Here is a 19,062-nt window from a genome sequence, read left to right as displayed (position 1 = left end):
CAGGAGAACCAGCAGGAGAACACCCAGGAGAACAAGCAGGAGAACAACCAGGAGAGCAACCAGGAGAACAACCAGGAGAACCAGCAGAACAACCAGGAGAACAACCAGGAGAACCAGCAGGAGAACAACCAGGAGAACCAGCAGGAGAACAACCAGGAGAACAACCAGAAGAACAACCAGGAGAACAACCAGCAGAACAACCAGGAGAGCAACCAGGAGAACCAGCAGGAGAACCAGCAGGAGAACAACCAGGAGAACAACCAGCAGAACAACCAGCAGAACAACCAGGAGAGCAACCAGGAGAGCAACCAGGAGAGCAACCAGCAGAACAACCAGCAGAACAACCAGGAGAACAACCAGCAGAACAACCAGCAGAGCAACCAGGAGAACAACCAGGAGAGCAACCAGGAGAACAACCTGGAGAACCAGCAGGAGAACAACCAGGAGAACAACCAGAAGAACAACCAGCAGAACAACCAGCAGAACAACCAGGAGAGCAACCAGGAGAACAACCAGGAGAACAAGCAGGAGAACAAGCAGGAGAACAACCAGGAGAACAACCAGGAGAACAACCAGGAGAACAACCAGGAGAACCAGCAGGAGAACAACCAGGAGAACAAGCAGGAGAGCAACCAGGAGAACAACCAGGAGAGCAACCAAGAGAGCAACCAGGAGAGCAACCAGGAGAGCAACCAGGAGAACAACCAGGAGAGCAACCAGGAGAGCAACCAGGAGAACAACCAGCAGAACAACCAGGAGAACAACCAGCAGAACAACCAGGAGAGCAACCAGGAGAACAACCAGGAGAGCAACCAGGAGAACAACCTGGAGAACCAGCAGGAGAACAACCAGGAGAACAACCAGGAGAACAACCAGGAGAACAACCAGCAGAACAACCAGGAGAGCAACCAGGAGAACAACCAGGAGAACAACCAGGAGAACCAGCAGGAGAACACCCAGGAGAACAAGCAGGAGAACAACCAGGAGAGCAACCAGGAGAACAACCAGGAGAACAACCAGGAGAACCAGCAGGAGAACAACCAGGAGAACAACCAGGAGAACAACCAGGAGAACAACCAGGAGAACCAGCAGGAGAACAACCAGGAGAACCAGCAGGAGAACAACCAGGAGAACAACCAGAAGAACAACCAGGAGAACAACCAGCAGAGCAACCAGGAGAGCAACCAGGAGAACAACCAGGAGAGCAACCAAGAGAGCAACCAGGAGAGCAACCAGGAGAACAACCAAGAGAGCAACCAGGAGAACAACCAGGAGAGCAACCAGGAGAGCAACCAGGAGAACAACCAGGAGAACAACCAGCAGAACAACCAGGAGAACAACCAGCAGAACAACCAGGAGAGCAACCAGGAGAACAACCAGGAGAGCAACCAGGAGAACAACCTGGAGAACCAGCAGGAGAACAACCAGGAGAACAACCAGAAGAACAACCAGGAGAACAACCAGGAGAGCAACCAGGAGAACAACCAGGAGAACAACCAGGAGAACAAGCAGGAGAACAACCAGGAGAACAACCAGGAGAACAACCAGGAGAACAACCAGGAGAACCAGCAGGAGAACAACCAGGAGAACAAGCAGGAGAGCAACCAGGAGAACAACCAGGAGAGCAACCAAGAGAGCAACCAGGAGAGCAACCAGGAGAGCAACCAGGAGAACAACCAGGAGAGCAACCAGGAGAGCAACCAGGAGAACAACCAGCAGAACAACCAGGAGAACAACCAGCAGAACAACCAGGAGAGCAACCAGGAGAACAACCAGGAGAGCAACCAGGAGAACAACCTGGAGAACCAGCAGGAGAACAACCAGGAGAACAACCAGAAGAACAACCAGGAGAACAACCAGCAGAACAACCAGGAGAGCAACCAGGAGAACAACCAAGAGAGCAACCAGGAGAACAACCAGGAGAGCAACCAGGAGAACAACCAGGAGAACAACCAGCAGAACAACCAGGAGAACAACCAGCAGAACAACCAGGAGAGCAACCAGGAGAACAACCAGGAGAACAACCAGGAGAGCAACCAGGAGAACAACCTGGAGAACCAGCAGGAGAACAACCAGGAGAACAACCAGAAGAACAACCAGGAGAACAACCAGCAGAACAACCAGGAGAGCAACCAGGAGAACAACCAGGAGAACAACCAGGAGAACAACCAGGAGAACAAGCAGGAGAACAAGCAGGAGAACAACCAGGAGAACAACCAGGAGAACAACCAGGAGAACAAGCAGGAGAACAAGCAGGAGAGCAACCAGGAGAACAACCAGGAGAGCAACCAAGAGAGCAACCAGGAGAGCAACCAGGAGAGCAACCAGGAGAGCAACCAGGAGAGCAACCAGCAGAACAACCAGCAGAACAACCAGGAGAGCAATCAGGAGAGCAACCAGGAGAGCAACCAGGAGAGCAACCAGCAGAACAACCAGGAGAGCAACCAGCAGAACAACCAGGAGAGCAACCAGGAGAGCAACCAGCAGAACAACCAGCAGAACAACCAGGAGAGCAACCAGCAGAACAACCAGGAGAGCAACCGGGAGAGCAACCGGGAGAGCAACCAGGAGAACAACCAGGAGAACAACCAGGAGAACAACCAGGAGAGCAACCAGGAGAGCAACCAGGAGAGCAACCAGGAGAACAACCAAGAGAGCAACCAGGAGAACAACCAGGAGAGCAACCAGGAGAGCAACCAGGAGAACAACCAGGAGAACAACCAGCAGAACAACCAGGAGAACAACCAGCAGAACAACCAGGAGAGCAACCAGGAGAACAACCAGGAGAGCAACCAGGAGAACAACCTGGAGAACCAGCAGGAGAACAACCAGGAGAACAACCAGAAGAACAACCAGGAGAACAACCAGCAGAACAACCAGGAGAGCAACCAGGAGAACAGCCAGGAGAACAACCAGGAGAACAACCAGGAGAACAAGCAGGAGAACAAGCAGGAGAACAAGCAGGAGAACAACCAGGAGAACAACCAGGAGAACCAGCAGGAGAACAACCAGGAGAACAAGCAGGAGAGCAACCAGGAGAACAACCAAGAGAGCAACCAAGAGAGCAACCAAGAGAGCAACCAGGAGAGCAACCAGGAGAGCAACCAGGAGAACAACCAGGAGAGCAACCAGGAGAGCAACCAGGAGAACAACCAGCAGAACAACCAGGAGAACAACCAGCAGAACAACCAGGAGAGCAACCAGGAGAACAACCAGGAGAGCAACCAGGAGAACAACCTGGAGAACCAGCAGAACAACCAGGAGAACAACCAGAAGAACAACCAGGAGAACAACCAGCAGAACAACCAGGAGAGCAACCAGGAGAACAACCAGGAGAACAACCAGGAGAACAACCAGGAGAACCAGCAGGAGAACACCCAGGAGAACAAGCAGGAGAACAACCAGGAGAGCAACCAGGAGAACAACCAGGAGAACCAGCAGAACAACCAGGAGAACAACCAGGAGAACCAGCAGGAGAACAACCAGGAGAACCAGCAGGAGAACAACCAGGAGAACAACCAGAAGAACAACCAGGAGAACAACCAGCAGAACAACCAGGAGAGCAACCAGGAGAACCAGCAGGAGAACCAGCAGGAGAACAACCAGGAGAACAACCAGCAGAACAACCAGCAGAACAACCAGGAGAGCAACCAGGAGAGCAACCAGGAGAGCAACCAGCAGAACAACCAGCAGAACAACCAGGAGAACAACCAGCAGAACAACCAGGAGAGCAACCAGGAGAACAACCAGGAGAGCAACCAGGAGAACAACCTGGAGAACCAGCAGGAGAACAACCAGGAGAACAACCAGAAGAACAACCAGGAGAACAACCAGCAGAACAACCAGGAGAGCAACCAGGAGAACAACCAGGAGAACAACCAGGAGAACAAGCAGGAGAACAAGCAGGAGAACAACCAGGAGAACAACCAGGAGAACAACCAGGAGAACAACCAGGAGAACCAGCAGGAGAACAACCAGGAGAACAAGCAGGAGAGCAACCAGGAGAACAACCAGGAGAGCAACCAAGAGAGCAACCAGGAGAGCAACCAGGAGAGCAACCAGGAGAACAACCAGGAGAGCAACCAGGAGAGCAACCAGGAGAACAACCAGCAGAACAACCAGGAGAACAACCAGCAGAGCAACCAGGAGAGCAACCAGGAGAACAACCAGGAGAGCAACCAGGAGAACAACCTGGAGAACCAGCAGGAGAACAACCAGGAGAACAACCAGAAGAACAACCAGGAGAACAACCAGCAGAACAACCAGGAGAGCAACCAGGAGAACAACCAGGAGAACAACCAGGAGAACAACCAGGAGAACCAGCAGGAGAACACCCAGGAGAACAAGCAGGAGAACAACCAGGAGAGCAACCAGGAGAACAACCAGGAGAACAACCAGGAGAACCAGCAGGAGAACAACCAGGAGAACAACCAGGAGAACAACCAGGAGAACAACCAGGAGAACCAGCAGGAGAACAACCAGGAGAACCAGCAGGAGAACAACCAGGAGAACAACCAGAAGAACAACCAGGAGAACAACCAGCAGAGCAACCAGGAGAGCAACCAGGAGAACCAGCAGGAGAACCAGCAGGAGAACAACCAGGAGAACAACCAGCAGAACAACCAGCAGAACAACCAGGAGAGCAACCAGGAGAGCAACCAGGAGAGCAACCAGCAGAACAACCAGCAGAACAACCAGGAGAGCAACCAGGAGAACAACCAGGAGAACAACCAGGAGAGCAACCAGGAGAGCAACCAGGAGAGCAACCAGGAGAGCAACCAGGAGAACAACCAGGAGAGCAACCAGGAGAACAACCAGGAGAGCAACCAGGAGAGCAACCAGGAGAACAACCAGGAGAGCAACCAGGAGAACAACCAGGAGAGCAACCAGGAGAACAACCTGGAGAACCAGCAGGAGAACAACCAGGAGAACAACCAGGAGAACCAGCAGGAGAACAACCAGCAGAACAACCAGGAGAGCAACCAGGAGAACAACCAGGAGAACAACCAGGAGAACCAGCAGGAGAACAACCAGGAGAACAAGCAGGAGAGCAACCAGGAGAACAACCAGGAGAACAACCAGGAGAACAACCAGGAGAACCAGCAGGAGAACAACCAGGAGAACAACCAGGAGAACCAGCAGGAGAACAACCAGGAGAACCAGCAGGAGAGCAACCAGGAGAACAACCAGAAGAACAACCAGAAGAACAACCAGGAGAACAACCAGCAGAACAACCAGGAGAGCAACCAGGAGAACCAGCAGGAGAACCAGCAGGAGAACAACCAGGAGAACAACCAGGAGAACAACCAGGAGAGCAACCAGAACCAACCCAGGACTTTTCTACCGCCAATTCCACATTTGTGAATTTAGACCCCAGAGGAGGAGGATACTGTTACTCTTCAGGTCTCGGTGGATGATGGACTTTGCGTGCAGATAGCTGAAAACACACACACACACACACACAGTTATTATCCCGCACCCAGGCGCGTGTGTTGGTGTGTGTTGTCGTGTTGCGACGGGTGTTGGCGTGTGTGTCACACGTGTGTTGCTGCGCGTGTTGCTGCGCGTGTTGGCGCGCGGTGGCGCGCGTGTTGGCGCGCGGTGGCGCGCGTGTCGGCGCGCGTGTTGGTGTGTGTGTCACACGTGTGTTGGCGCGCGTGTCGGCGCGCGTGTCGGCGCGCGTGTCGGCGCCTGTGTTGGCGTGTGTTGGCGCGTACTCCATGCCCTGCGCCGTCTGCCGTGCGATGTCGATGAGTTTGATCATCTCGAACTTGGTCTCGATGATGTGCAGGTGGTGGTAGAGGCTGGAGCCCTCGCACCACTGCGTCACGATGGCGAGCTGCGGCTTGGTCGTGTAGCCCATGAACAGCAGGATGTTCACGTGGCGCGTTTTCCTGAAAGGCCCAAAAAAAAAAGGCGCTCAAAATGTGAAAAGGTTTAAACAAACGTGTGAAGAAATGATTGGCGCAATGTACGTTAAGAAAGGTGTGTTGGCAATAACCGACCTGAGCACGCCCACTTCGTTCTTAAAGGCCTGAAGCTGCTGAGGAGTGGGAGCCGTGACGTTCAACATCTTCACCGCAACATCGCCTGAAAACACACGCAGAACATGCAACATACAACGCAGTGTCACATCACACGCAGACCAAAGAACCTGGCCAGAAAGTACATAGTTAACACGCCGAGGGCCCGCCGCGTAAACCAGAGGGCCCGCCGCGTAAACCAGAGGGCCCGCCGCGTAAACCCGAGGGCCCGCCGCGTAAACCAGAGGGCCCGCCGCGTAAACCAGAGGGCCCGCCGTGTAAACCCGAGGGCCCGCCGTGTAAACCAGAGGGCCCACAGTGTAAACCAGAGGGCCCGCCGTGTAAACCAGAGGGCCCGTCGTGTAAACCAGAGGGCCCACAGTGTAAACCAGAGGGCCCGCAGTGTAAACCAGAGGGCCCACAGTGTAAACCAGAGGGCCCACAGTGTAAACCAGAGGGCCCGCCGTGTAAACCAGAGGGCCCACAGTGTAAACCAGAGGGCCCGCCGTGTAAACCCGAGGGCCCGCCGTGTAAACCAGAGGGCCCGCAGTGTAAACCAGAGGGCCCGCAGTGTAAACCAGAGGGCCCACAGTGTAAACCACAGGGCCCACAGTGTAAACCACAGGGCCCACAGTGTAAACCAGAGGGCCCACAGTGTAAACCAGAGGGCCCGCCGTGTAAACCCGAGGGCCCGCCGTGTAAACCAGAGGGCCCACAGTGTAAACTAGAGGGCCCACAGTGTAAACCAGAGGGCCCACAGTATAAACCGTGCCACTTCTTACCGTGCCACTTCCCTTTGAAGACGGTTCCAAAGGAGCCAGAGCCGATGCGCTGGCCCAGAGTGATTTGGCCCTCGGGAATCTCCCAGTCGTCGCTCGAGTCGCGTCGCCCCAGCGTTTTCTGAGCGACAACAAAGCGACATCAACGTAAAAAATCATTTGAATTCAAAAATGATCTGAACTGCTTTCAAGGGCATAAGGAGTCTTCTGAGCACATTTCAGAGTATAACAATGTTATTTTAAGGTCAATGTGGTCCATTTCTGTTTTGACACGATAAACTCCTCCTCAGACATCGGTGATGTTCACACGGCTCAATCTGATGCTTCTGGCCCAATGTCACCACCGTTTGAAAGAAATAATCTGAATCGTTTTATTTGCAAAGTGAATCTCTCTAAAAGAACTGGCTTTGACCCTGGGCCGTCTCAAAGTCAGGGAAGTGCTGAGAGTTTAGGATGTTTTCTTTATTACCATCTTATTGCGGTCTTCTGAGGAGGACGAGCTCTTGCGCTCCCTCTGCTGGCACGGGGACTTCTGCGCCATCTTCACGTTTGTCAGCGAGCCGGGCAGAGAGGCCGGGGGCGTCGCCGAGAGACCCGCGGTGGAGCCTGAAACAGGGCAGAACCAGGACTGAACCAGGACTGAACCAGGACAGGACCAGGTCTAAAGCAGGTCTAAACCAGGACTAAACCAGGACTAAACTAGGTCTAAACCAGGACTAAACCAGGACTAAACTAGGTCTAAACCAGGACTAAACCAGGACTAAACTAGGTCTAAACCAGGACTAAACCAGGGCTAAACCAGGTCTAAACTAGGTCTAAACCAGGACTAAACCAGGGATTCCCCTGTAGGGGCCTGTAGGGGCCTGTAGGGGCCTGTAGGGGCCTGTAGGGCTCATGCAGTGAACAGGGTGTGAACCACAGTGTGAGGGGAAATCCACAAATGAGGGCTTTATTTTAAAGTAGAGCTGTCAAAGTGAACGAACAGAACTCTGGTAAACGCCAGGCCACGCCCCATGCCAGGCCACGCCCCATGCCATCACCATCAGAGCCAGTTCCACCCGCAAGCGGCGATGACGGGCCTTGAACCCGCTGAACCCATGTGGCCACAGAGTTAAGACGAAAGTCTTCAATTAGAGCAAACAAAGTTTTTCAAAAGGCCAATTCATTATACTTTATTTTTTAGATTTATTAAAGAGTATTAAATAAAATGTGTGAAAATACATCAAATGTTACATTTAAAGCACAGAAATGTAAAGGCACTGTGCGATTAATCATGACTCATCTGATTCTTTTTAATCCATTGACAGCTCTAATTCAAACACAAACATTTAGAGAAATAAAAGGTTCAAGTAAATATCTGCTGATTATGACGTTGTATTAAGTCTAATTATGGTTCTGTTCACCCTCATTCTAGAACGGACTGATAAAGTCAGCGCTTAACTCTGTGGGAGATTCACAAAAAACCCACAAATGTTGAATATTCTGCAGAGCCTTTGAAAAGCTGTGCAAAAAGAAGGTTCAAAACTCTGGAATAAAGGCAAAAAGAAATCAATTTAAATGATTTGCCGAGATCTAATTCTGCAAATCCTTTCAGTCTAAACAAGAAAAGATAAGCCACAATTCTGAATCCAGGGTAGAAATGTCAACTACAATACAACTAAACTAAATGTTCTACCCTTAAATTAGTGCTGAAGTCTGTGATGTATCTGTGGATGAAAGTAAAAACTGTGTTTGTCCAGTAAAAGTCTAAGTGTCATAATGTGTGTTAAACGTCTCATTCTGAGCACAGCGCCCCCTGGAGGACGCTCAAGCCACTTTCTACCTCACACTATGCTGACAAACCTTTAAAGGGCCCGAACATGTCAACGTCTTCTGTCAATTTCATTCCAAACCGATCACAGTTTGCGGAGGGCGGCGCTCGCACGGTACTGCACGCTAGTGAAAAGTACTACGGCTCTAAGATCACCGTGCGAGCGAGCGCCATGTGTGTGTGCGCCGTGTGTGCGTGCGCCGTGTGTGGCCATGTGTGTGTGCGCCGTGTGTGCGCTTGTGTGGCCATGTGTGTGTGTGCGCTTGTGTGGCCATGTGTGTGTGCGCCGTGTGTGCGCTTGTGTGGTCATGTGTGTGTGCGCCGTGTGTGCGCGCCTTTGTGGCCATGTGTGTGTGCGCCGTGTGTGCGCTTGTGTGGCCATGTGTGTGTGCGCCGTGTGTGCGCGCCTTTGTGGCCATGTGTGTGTGCGCCGTGTGTGCGCTTGTGTGGCCATGTGTGTGTGTGCCGTGTGTGCGCGCCTTTGTGGCCATGTGTGTGTGCGCCGTGTGTGCGCTTGTGTGGTCATGTGTGTGTGTGCCGTGTGTGCGCTTGTGTGGCCATGTGTGTGTGCGCCGTGTGTGCGCTTGTGTGGCCATGTGTGTGTGTGCCGTGTGTGCGCGCCTTTGTGGCCATGTGTGTGTGCGCCGTGTGTGCGCCTTTGTGGCCATGTGTGTGTGCGCCGTGCAAGCAAGTGCCTCCATGCCGTGAACTTAATACCTGGCGGTATCTTTTGAGCACGCTCAAACCCCTCAGCGAGAACACTGCGAACCATAAACCGGGTCAAAGCTTCAACGTTTTGACCATTAAAGCTAAAAAATCTCCCATAGAATTCTGAGCCCTCCAGTGTTAAACTATGAATACTTCTGTATCGTCCGGCCGAGGATGTCGTGGCAGCTTTGAAACACGACGTTTAGATTTTGACAGAAGAAGAATTGAAATAACCCGCAAAAAACATCGACACACAAGCGGTGAGAAGAAAGCGACACATGAAACACGACTACGACGACTGTGATCGAGGTGAGAGCGGCACAGGACACACGGGCGGGTGAACGCACACAGAGGGCGGGTGACGCACACACGGAGCGGGTGACGCACACACAGGGCGGGTGACGCACACAGGGCGGGTGACGCACACACGGAGCGGGTGACGCACACACGGAGCGGGTGACGCACACACAGGGCGGGTGACGCACACAGGGCGGGTGACGCACACAGAGGGCGGGTGACGCACACACAGAGCGGGTGACGCACACACGGGGCGGGTGACGCACACACGGAGCGGGTGACGCACACAGGGCGGGTGACGCACACAGGGCGGGTGGCGGGTGACGCACACAGGGCGGGTGACGCACACAGAGGGCGGGTGACGCACACACAGAGCGGGTGACGCACACACAGAGCGGGTGACGCACACACAGGGCGGGTGACGCACACAGGGCGGGTGACGCACACAGGGCGGGTGACGCACACACGGAGCGGGTGACGCACACAGGGCGGGTGACGCACACAGAGGGCGGGTGACGCACACAGAGGGCGGGTGACGCACACACAGAGCGGGTGACGCACACACAGGGCGGGTGACGCACACACAGGGCGGGTGACGCACACACAGGGCGGGTGACGCAAACACAGGGCGGGTGACGCACACACGCAGGGCGGGTGACGCACACACGCAGGGCGGGTGACACACATGGCGGGTGACTCACACACGGAGCGGGTGACGCACACACGGAGCGGGTGACGCACACACGGAGCGGGTGACGCACACACGGAGCGGGTGACGCACAAACGGAGCGGGTGACGCACACACACAGGGCGGGTGACGCACACACACAGGGCGGGTGACACACGGAGCGGGTGACGCACACACGGAGCGGGTGACGCACACACGGAGCGGGTGACGCACACACAGGGCGGGTGACGCACACACAGGGCGGGTGACGCACACACAGGGCGGGTGACACACGGAGCGGGTGACGCACACACACGGAGCGGGTGACGCACACACAGGGCGGGTGACGCACACACAGGGCGGGTGACGCACACACAGGGCGGGTGACACACGGAGCGGGTGACGCACACACACGGAGCGGGTGACGCGCACACACACGGAGCGGGTGACTCACACACACAGGGCGGGTGACGCGCACACACACAGGGCGGGTGACACACATGGCGGGTGACGCACACACAGGGCGGGTGACACACATGGCGGGTGACGCACACACGGAGCGGGTGACACACACGCCTCACTAACTACCTCCGAACTCTGGCTCGGGCTCGAAATCAAAGACTATGTCATTGGGGAAGGAGTAAAGGAGAGGGCTGGAGGTCCGGGTGCGCTGCTTCCGGAGACAGGGACGGCAGGGGCGAGCGGAGAGCGCTGCTGTGGGGAGAAGACAAGACAACATCACCCAACACTAACTACTACAACTAACTATTACTAACTCTTACCAACTACTAACTACTACTAATAACTACAGCTAACTATTATTACTACTACTACTACTTACTACTAACCACTAGTACTGCTAACTACTACAAACTATTACTACTACAACTACTACTAACTCTTAACTACTAATACTACTATTAACTATTACTACAACTACTGACTACCACTAAGTACTAACTCTTACCAACTACTAACTACCACTAACTACTACTACTACTACTAACAACTACAACAACTAACTAGTACTACTACTAACTCTTACCAACTACTAATTACTACTAACTACTACTAATAACCACTATTACTAAATCATACCAACTACTACTTACTACTAACCACCACTACTGCGAACTTCTACTAACTATTACTACTACAACTACTACTACTAACTATTAACTACTACTACTAACTACTAGTAACTACTACTAACTATGACGAAGACTACTATTACTACAACTACCACTAACTACTACTTACTCTTACCAACTACTAACAACTACTACTAACTAATATTATTACTACTATTACTGCAGCAACAACGCTAACTACTAATAAGATGACTGCCCTTACTACAACTGCTTAACGCTGCTATTACTACTAACTTCTACTACTACTACTGCCATTATTACTGCTACTACGATTACTACAGCCGTTACCACTACAGCCGTTACCACTACAGCCGTTACCACTACAGCCGTTACCACCACAGCCGTTACCACCACAGCCGTTACCACTACTTCCGTTACCACTACAGCCGTTACCACTACAGCCGTTACCACTACAGCCGTTACCACTACTTCCGTTACCACTACAGCCGTTACCACTACAGCCGTTACCACCACTGCCGTTACCACCACAGCCGTTACCACTACAGCCGTTACCACTACAGCCGTTACCACTACAGCCGTTACCACCACAGCCGTTACCACCACTGCCGTTACCACCACTGCCGTTACCACCACAGCCGTTACCACCACAGCCGTTACCACCACAGCCGTTACCACCACAGCCGTTACCACCACTGCCGTTACCACCACAGCCGTTACCACCACAGCCGTTACCACCACAGCCGTTACCACCACAGCCGTTACCACTACTTCCGTTACCACTACAGCCGTTACCACTACAGCCGTTACCACTACAGCCGTTACCACCACTGCCGTTACCACTACAGCCGTTACCACTACAGCCGTTACCACTACAGCCGTTACCACCACTGCCGTTACCACCACTGCCGTTACCACCACAGCCGTTACCACCACTGCCGTTACCACCACTGCCGTTACCACTACAGCCGTTACCACTACAGCCGTTACCACTACAGCCGTTACCACTACAGCCGTTACCACCACTGCCGTTACCACTACAGCCGTTACCACTACAGCCGTTACCACCACTGCCGTTACCACTACAGCCGTTACCACCACTGCCGTTACCACCACTGCCGTTACCACTACAGCCGTTACCACCACTGCCGTTACCACTACAGCCGTTACCACTACAGCCGTTACCACTACAGCCGTTACCACCACTGCCGTTACCACCACTGCCGTTACCACCACAGCCGTTACCACCACTGCCGTTACCACCACTGCCGTTACCACTACAGCCGTTACCACTACAGCCGTTACCACTACAGCCGTTACCACCACTGCCGTTACCACTACAGCCGTTACCACTACAGCCGTTACCACCACTGCCGTTACCACTACAGCCGTTACCACCACTGCCGTTACCACCACTGCCGTTACCACTACAGCCGTTACCACCACTGCCGTTACCACTACAGCCGTTACCACCACAGCCGTTACCACCACTGCCGTTACCACTACAGCCGTTACCACTACAGCCGTTACCACCACTGCCGTTACCACTACAGCCGTTACCACCACAGCCGTTACCACCACAGCCGTTACCACTACTGCCGTTACCACTACAGCCGTTACCACCACTGCCGATACCACCACAGCCGTTGTTACCACCACTGCCGATACCACCACAGCCGTTACCACCACCAGTGCCATTACCACAACAGCCGTTACCACTACAGCCGTTACCACTACTTCCGTTACCACTACAGCCGTTACCACTACAGCCGTTACCACTACTGCCGTTACCACTACAGCCGTTACCACTACAGCCGTTACCACCACTGCCGTTACCACCACTGCCGTTACCACTACAGCCGTTACCACTACAGCCGTTACCACTACAGCCGTTACCACTACTACTCTCACTGTAAATACTGCCTTCATTATGCTGCGTGCCAAACACTGGGCCGTTGTTTATTTCCTGCTTGAAAACGGCAACTTCAGAGCGTTCCAGCTGAAATAACTCACATGCTAATGCTAATGCTAATGCTAAACAAGTGTGAACAATTAAACTTATCATTTCACTCGTGCCTAAACGATGACACACTTTGCGGTCGTTACTCACTCAAAACATTATTATATTATTATACGTCACAGTTGATCTGGTCCTCATCACTACTACAACTACTACAACTACTACTACAAATACTCTAGAAGTACTCAAAATACAGATTAGCGTTGTCAAAAGTATTGAAAATCAGATTCTTAATCAATACAAAAACTAGTATCGAAACTAGATACTCTACTACTAAAGCTGTAGTTAGTAGTTCTCTAACAGCAGTAGTTAGTAGTTTGTAGTTCTCTTACAGTAGTAGTTAGTAGTTCTCCAACAGCAGTAGTTAGTAGTTCTCTTACAGTAGTAGTTAGTGGTTTGTAGTTCTCTTACAGTAGTGGTTTGTAGTTCTCCAACAGCAGTAGTTTGTAGTTCTCTTACAGCAGTAGTTAGTAGTTCTCTTAAAGAAGTAGTTCGTAGTTAGTAGTTCTCTAACAGCAGTAGTTAGTAGTTCTCCAACAGCAGTAGTTAGTAGTTCTTACAGTAGTAGTTAGTGGTTTGTAGTTCTCTTACAGCAGTAGTTTGTAGTTCTCTTACAGCAGTAGTTAGTAGTTCTTACAGTAGTAGTTAGTGGTTTGTAGTTCTCTTACAGTAGTAGTTTGTTGTTCTCCAACAGCAGTAGTTAGTAGTTCTCTTACAGTAGTAGTTAGTAGTTCTCCAACAGCAGTAGTTAGTAGTTCTCTTACAGTAGTAGTTAGTAGTTCTTACAGTAGTAGTTAGTGGTTTGTAGTTCTCTTACAGTAGTAGTTAGTAGTTTGTTGTTCTCTTACAGTAGTAGTTAGTAGTTTGTAGTTCTTACAGCAGTAGTTTGTAGTTCTCCAACAGCACTAGTTAGTAGTTTGTAGTTCTGTAACAGCAGTAGTTAGTAGTTAGTAGTTCTCTGGCGGCTCTACCCTGGGTCTGACAGACTTATGGAGACGCAGAGACAACGAACGTAAAAGACTCAAAAGTTTGACAAAGTTCTTACCTCCGTCCGAGCGCTGCAGACTCTGACCTCCGATCAGGTCCTGGAACACACAAGTTTATGTTTAGTCCTGACTCTGGCACCAGCAGGAGGCCGGTCCATGTTTAGTCCTGACTCTGGCACCAGCAGGAGGCCGGTCCATGTTTAGTCCTGACTCTGGCACCAGCAGGAGGCCGGTCCATGTTTAGTCCTGACTCTGGCACCAGCAGGAGGCCGGTCCATGTTTAGTCCTGACTCTGGCACCAGCAGGAGGCCGGCCCCTAACCTAACAGCAGCATGTAGAGGGTGAACAGAAGGGGTCCCAGGACTGACCCTTGGGGCCCCCACAGGTCAGGGGGGTGTGGTCTGAGACACAAAGTACTTCCTGTCTTCCAGATAGGACCTTAACCAGTTTAGGGCGGGGCCAGTGATGCCCACCCAGTCCTCTAGACTCTGTGAGAGGGTCACATGATGGACAGTGTCAAAAGCAGCATCAGATCCAACAGAATTAAGACTGAGGCTTTGCCCGTGTCAGTGTTCAGGAGGATGTCATTTGTCACCATGACAACAGCAGTCTCAGTGCTGTGATGAGCTCTAAAACCTGAAAAACATCCATCCATCCATGTTCTTCCTCTTATCCGGGGCCGGGTCACGGGGGCAGCAGTCTAAGCAGGGACTCCCAGACTTCCCTCACCCCAGACACTTCCTCCAACTCCTCCGGGGGGATCCCGAGGTGTTCCCAGGCCAGAGAGACATAGTCCCTCCAGCGTGTCCTGGGTCTTCCCCGGGGCCTCTTCCCGGTGGGACATGCCCGAACACCTCCCCAGGGAGGAGCCCAAGAGGAGCAGCGGCTCTACTCCGAAAAACATCTAATGAGTCGTTTGTTAAGAGGAAATCTGTGAAAGGACTTTGGCCCAAAATGTCAGATTAAAGATGGGCCGGTCATGACTCAGTACTGCCACTTGGCAGCTGAGCTGGAGGGTTTGTTTATCCGTTACTGTGGCAACAGGACACGCCCCTTGTTACTGCAGCTTCCAATTATTTCAGAGAAATATCTTTCCCTAGTTCTACATAAAATGAGGTTGTACATGTTCAGCTTCTCTTTGTAAATCTCTTTTTGAACCTGGAGCTTTGACTTGTGTCACTCCCTTTTCTGTGCCCTGAGCCAATCATCATGTCTCCATGGCAACTTCTGCTTATTTTTAACATTTTAGCCTTCATAGGGGCGATGGTGTCCAGAACATTCAAAACACTAGATGTAACAGAGTTCAACAAATCATTTACATTAGAACATGAGACATTTTCAAAGTTTATCATTTCCATAAACAGTGCACCTGTGCCATCAAGCTCTTTAGCGTTTCTGTCACAAATATGATCCACATGAACATTGAAATCACCTGTAATGACCAAACCATAAAGTCTGTGCGACTGAAACGTCTCAATAAAATCATCAGTGAAACGTTGTCAGAGCGGAGAGGTTTGTGTGAGACAATGAAGAGAAGGAGACTGTTTTAGCTCCAGTTTAAAGGAGAAATACTGACATGATGAAAACACCCCAAAAGAACAACCTGTGGGTCATTATTTCATCCCTAAAGATAGCACAGACTCCGCCCCCTTTTTGTTTTCTCATGTTTCAGTTAGGTGGAGCAGATTCTATCAAAATAAAAGGATTAATTAAGAGTGATTTGTAACATAAGGATCTGACATTTAGCACAGCAAGTTTCAGACTACTTTCAGTGGGACTGGACCTCATCTTTTCACAATATGAATCACATTTCCATCAACTCCTTTACTATGTGCTTTTTCCTGCAATAGAAATATATGAAACAGCACCGTGTTGCTGGTGTTCACAGTGCATGTTTCAAAGCCGCGCGTGTGCGTCCCACTCACGTCGATGTTGACCGGCTCGATGGTGTTGATGTGGACGTTTGGCGCGGAGGACGAGCGGTCTCTCTGCCCAAACTGGTTCCGGATCTCTTCCTCTGCGCTCTGTCTGAAGCTGGGCGGGATCGGGATGGACTTGGAGGGCGAAACGGAGGCGTGGCAGAGCGACCTGACCACAAGAGTTACACTGTGAGCGGACGGAAACTGACCGCGTAAGGTGTAAGGTCACTCACTCAGGAGCTGGCTCCAGAGGACACTTACAAACATCTAACTCTCTGCAAACATGGACGAGGATGAAGTCTAATTTTGCTGCTTATTACAACTTTACTAACCTTATTACTGCTTATTACAACTTTACTAACCTTATTACAACTTTACTAACCTTATTACTGCTTATTACAACTTTACTAACCTTATTACAACTTTACTAACTTTATTACTGCTTATTACAACTTTACTAACCTTATTACAGCTTATTACAACTTTACTAACCTTATTACTGCTTATTACAACTTTACTAACCCTTATTACAACTTTACTAACCTTATTACTGCTTATTACAACTTTACTAACCTTATTACAACTTTACTAACTTTATTACTGCTTATTACAACTTTACTAACCTTATTACAGCTTATTACAACTTTACTAACTTTATTACTGCTTATTACAACTATACTAACCTTATTACAGCTTATTACAACTTTGCTAACCTTATTACTGCTTATTACAACTTTACTAACCTTATTACTGCTTATTACAACTTTACTAACTTTATTACTGCTTATTACAACTTTACTAACCTTATTACTGCTTATTACACATTTACTAACACTTATTACTGCCTATTACACATTACACGTCCCAGCCCTGACCCGTCCCAGCCTTAACCCTGACCTGGAGGAGTCGGAGGGCGGGAGCGAGGGGCAGACATCTGACACGGGCGTCGTCCCCTCTGAAGACACCTCCTCCTGTGAGATCGGGTGATGCTCGAAGAACTTGGACACGAACAACAAACTGCAGGGAAGAGAAAAGGAGGGTCAGGAGTGGACCTCCTGACCGCGCCAGCCCCTCCTGACCGCGCCAGCCCCTCCTGACCGCGCCAGCCCCTCCTGACCGCGCCATCCCCCCCTGGCCCCGGCGTCCTTACTCGAGCTGGTCGTAGTTGACGCACATCAGGGGGACCTCGGTGCTGCAGCGCTGGTGGAACTTGTAGCCACAGGTTTGACAGCGGAAGCCCTGGAACAGCAGCTTTCGGCAGAAGTCGCAGAAGGCCAAAGTGAAGAAGGTTTTACGCACCTGGAACACAAAGATTCTGCCATTAGGAGCGCTACATCGCCACGGCAACAATATTCACAGTACATTTCCACACGTTATCAGAAAGAACCCTAATGTGTGTGTCACTGTTGTCGAGGTGAAACGTGGACGGACTCGTAGTATCGAACCCTAAAGTAGATACTCTTTTGAACAAATATCGATACTAAAACAACAGGACAAAATGTCACGCTTCATGAACAGTTTTAGAATCATCTTGAGCGTTATCAAATCTATCATTAAAAAAAGAAAGTACTATTGGTTTGTGTTGAGAATGTCGCTCTGTCGTTCATCATCGTCCCTGACCACAATAAGCCCCGGATCACTGGACTTAATGAGCACAGGCCTGTCCTAACCGCAGGTCCTCTCCCACCTCCTGATGGACCTCCTGATGGACCTGCTGATGGACCTGCTGGTGGGCCTCCAGGTGGGCCTGCTGATGGGCCTCCTGATGGGCCTCCTGATGGACCTCCAGGTGGGCCTGCTGATGGACCTCCAGGTGGGCCTCCAGGGGGACCTCCAGATGGACCTCCAGGTGGGCCTGCTGATGGACCTGCTGATGGACCACCTGATGGACCTCCTGATGGACCTCCTGATGGACCACCTGATGGACCACCTGATGGACCTCCTAATGGACCACCTGATGGACCACCTGATGGACCACCTGATGGACCTCCTGATGGACCTCCTGATGGACCACCTGATGGACCACCTGATGGACCTCCTGATGGACCTCCTAATGGACCACCTGATGGATCTCCTGATGGACCACCTGATGGACCACCTGATGGACCACCTGATGGACCACCTGATGGACCTCCTAATGGACCACCTGATGGACCACCTGATGGACCTCCTGATGGATCTCCTGATGGACCTCCTGATGGACCACCTGATGGACCTCCTGATGGACCTCCTGGTGGACCACCTGATGGACCACCTGATGGACCACCTGATGGACCACCTGATGGACCACCTGATGGACCTCCTGATGGACCACCTGATGGACCACCTGATGGACCACCTGATGGACCTCCTGATGGACCACCTGATGGACCACCTGATGGACCACCTGATGGACCACCTGATAGGCCTCCTCCAGAGCCAACAGTGCGTGCGGCTGTGGAAGAACGTCTCAGACACGTGTCCTTTGTCCCCTGCTCTTCTCTCTGTACACAAACTGCAGTACCTTCTTTAAGCAGAGGTGGCGCTCTGCTTTTGGACAAACTGTTTATGCAATCTGTTCAGTATCGTTACTATTAGTTTTAGTCTGGATTAGTCTCTTTTGTTACTTCTGAACGCTCTCGTGTAGACGGAGCTGAAAGTGCGTCTGGTTTTCATAATTTCCTAGTTTTGACTTTGATGTTTGAGACAAGGTCAGAGGCGGTCACAGGAGGTCAGAGGAGGTCAGAGGAGGTCACAGGAGGTCA

General features: G+C 51.3%; 1 protein-coding gene across 3 annotated transcripts in view; it reads right to left on the bottom strand.

The window, feature by feature from the left end:
• The window catches only part of braf (B-Raf proto-oncogene, serine/threonine kinase), an 84,902-nt gene that overhangs the window by 10,325 nt on the left and 55,515 nt on the right, over positions 1-19,062 (bottom strand). The window contains exons 6-15 of one of the 3 annotated variants that reach the window (XM_072453358.1): positions 17,469-17,617; positions 17,216-17,335; positions 16,325-16,487; positions 14,459-14,498; positions 10,873-10,998; positions 7,272-7,408; positions 6,806-6,923; positions 6,006-6,090; positions 5,718-5,894; positions 5,391-5,437 (exon numbers count right to left, since the gene is read on the bottom strand). In XM_072453358.1, the coding sequence (XP_072309459.1) occupies positions 5,391-5,437; positions 5,718-5,894; positions 6,006-6,090; positions 6,806-6,923; positions 7,272-7,408; positions 10,873-10,998; positions 14,459-14,498; positions 16,325-16,487; positions 17,216-17,335; positions 17,469-17,617 (1,162 nt within the window). The remainder of the gene's footprint in view (positions 1-5,390; positions 5,438-5,717; positions 5,895-6,005; positions 6,091-6,805; positions 6,924-7,271; positions 7,409-10,872; positions 10,999-14,458; positions 14,499-16,324; positions 16,488-17,215; positions 17,336-17,468; positions 17,618-19,062) is intronic. The other 2 variants (XM_072453359.1, XM_072453360.1) reach the window with 2 other exon arrangements.

Source organism: Eucyclogobius newberryi, unplaced genomic scaffold, assembly GCF_026437365.1.
Source record: "Eucyclogobius newberryi isolate DKJ021-1_F unplaced genomic scaffold, fEucNew1.0.hap1 SCAF_2, whole genome shotgun sequence".
Classification (NCBI taxonomy): Eukaryota; Metazoa; Chordata; class Actinopteri; order Gobiiformes; family Gobiidae; genus Eucyclogobius; species Eucyclogobius newberryi.
The sequence above is the reverse complement of the archived record's forward strand: the minus strand, read 5'-3'. Positions and strand labels throughout refer to the sequence as shown.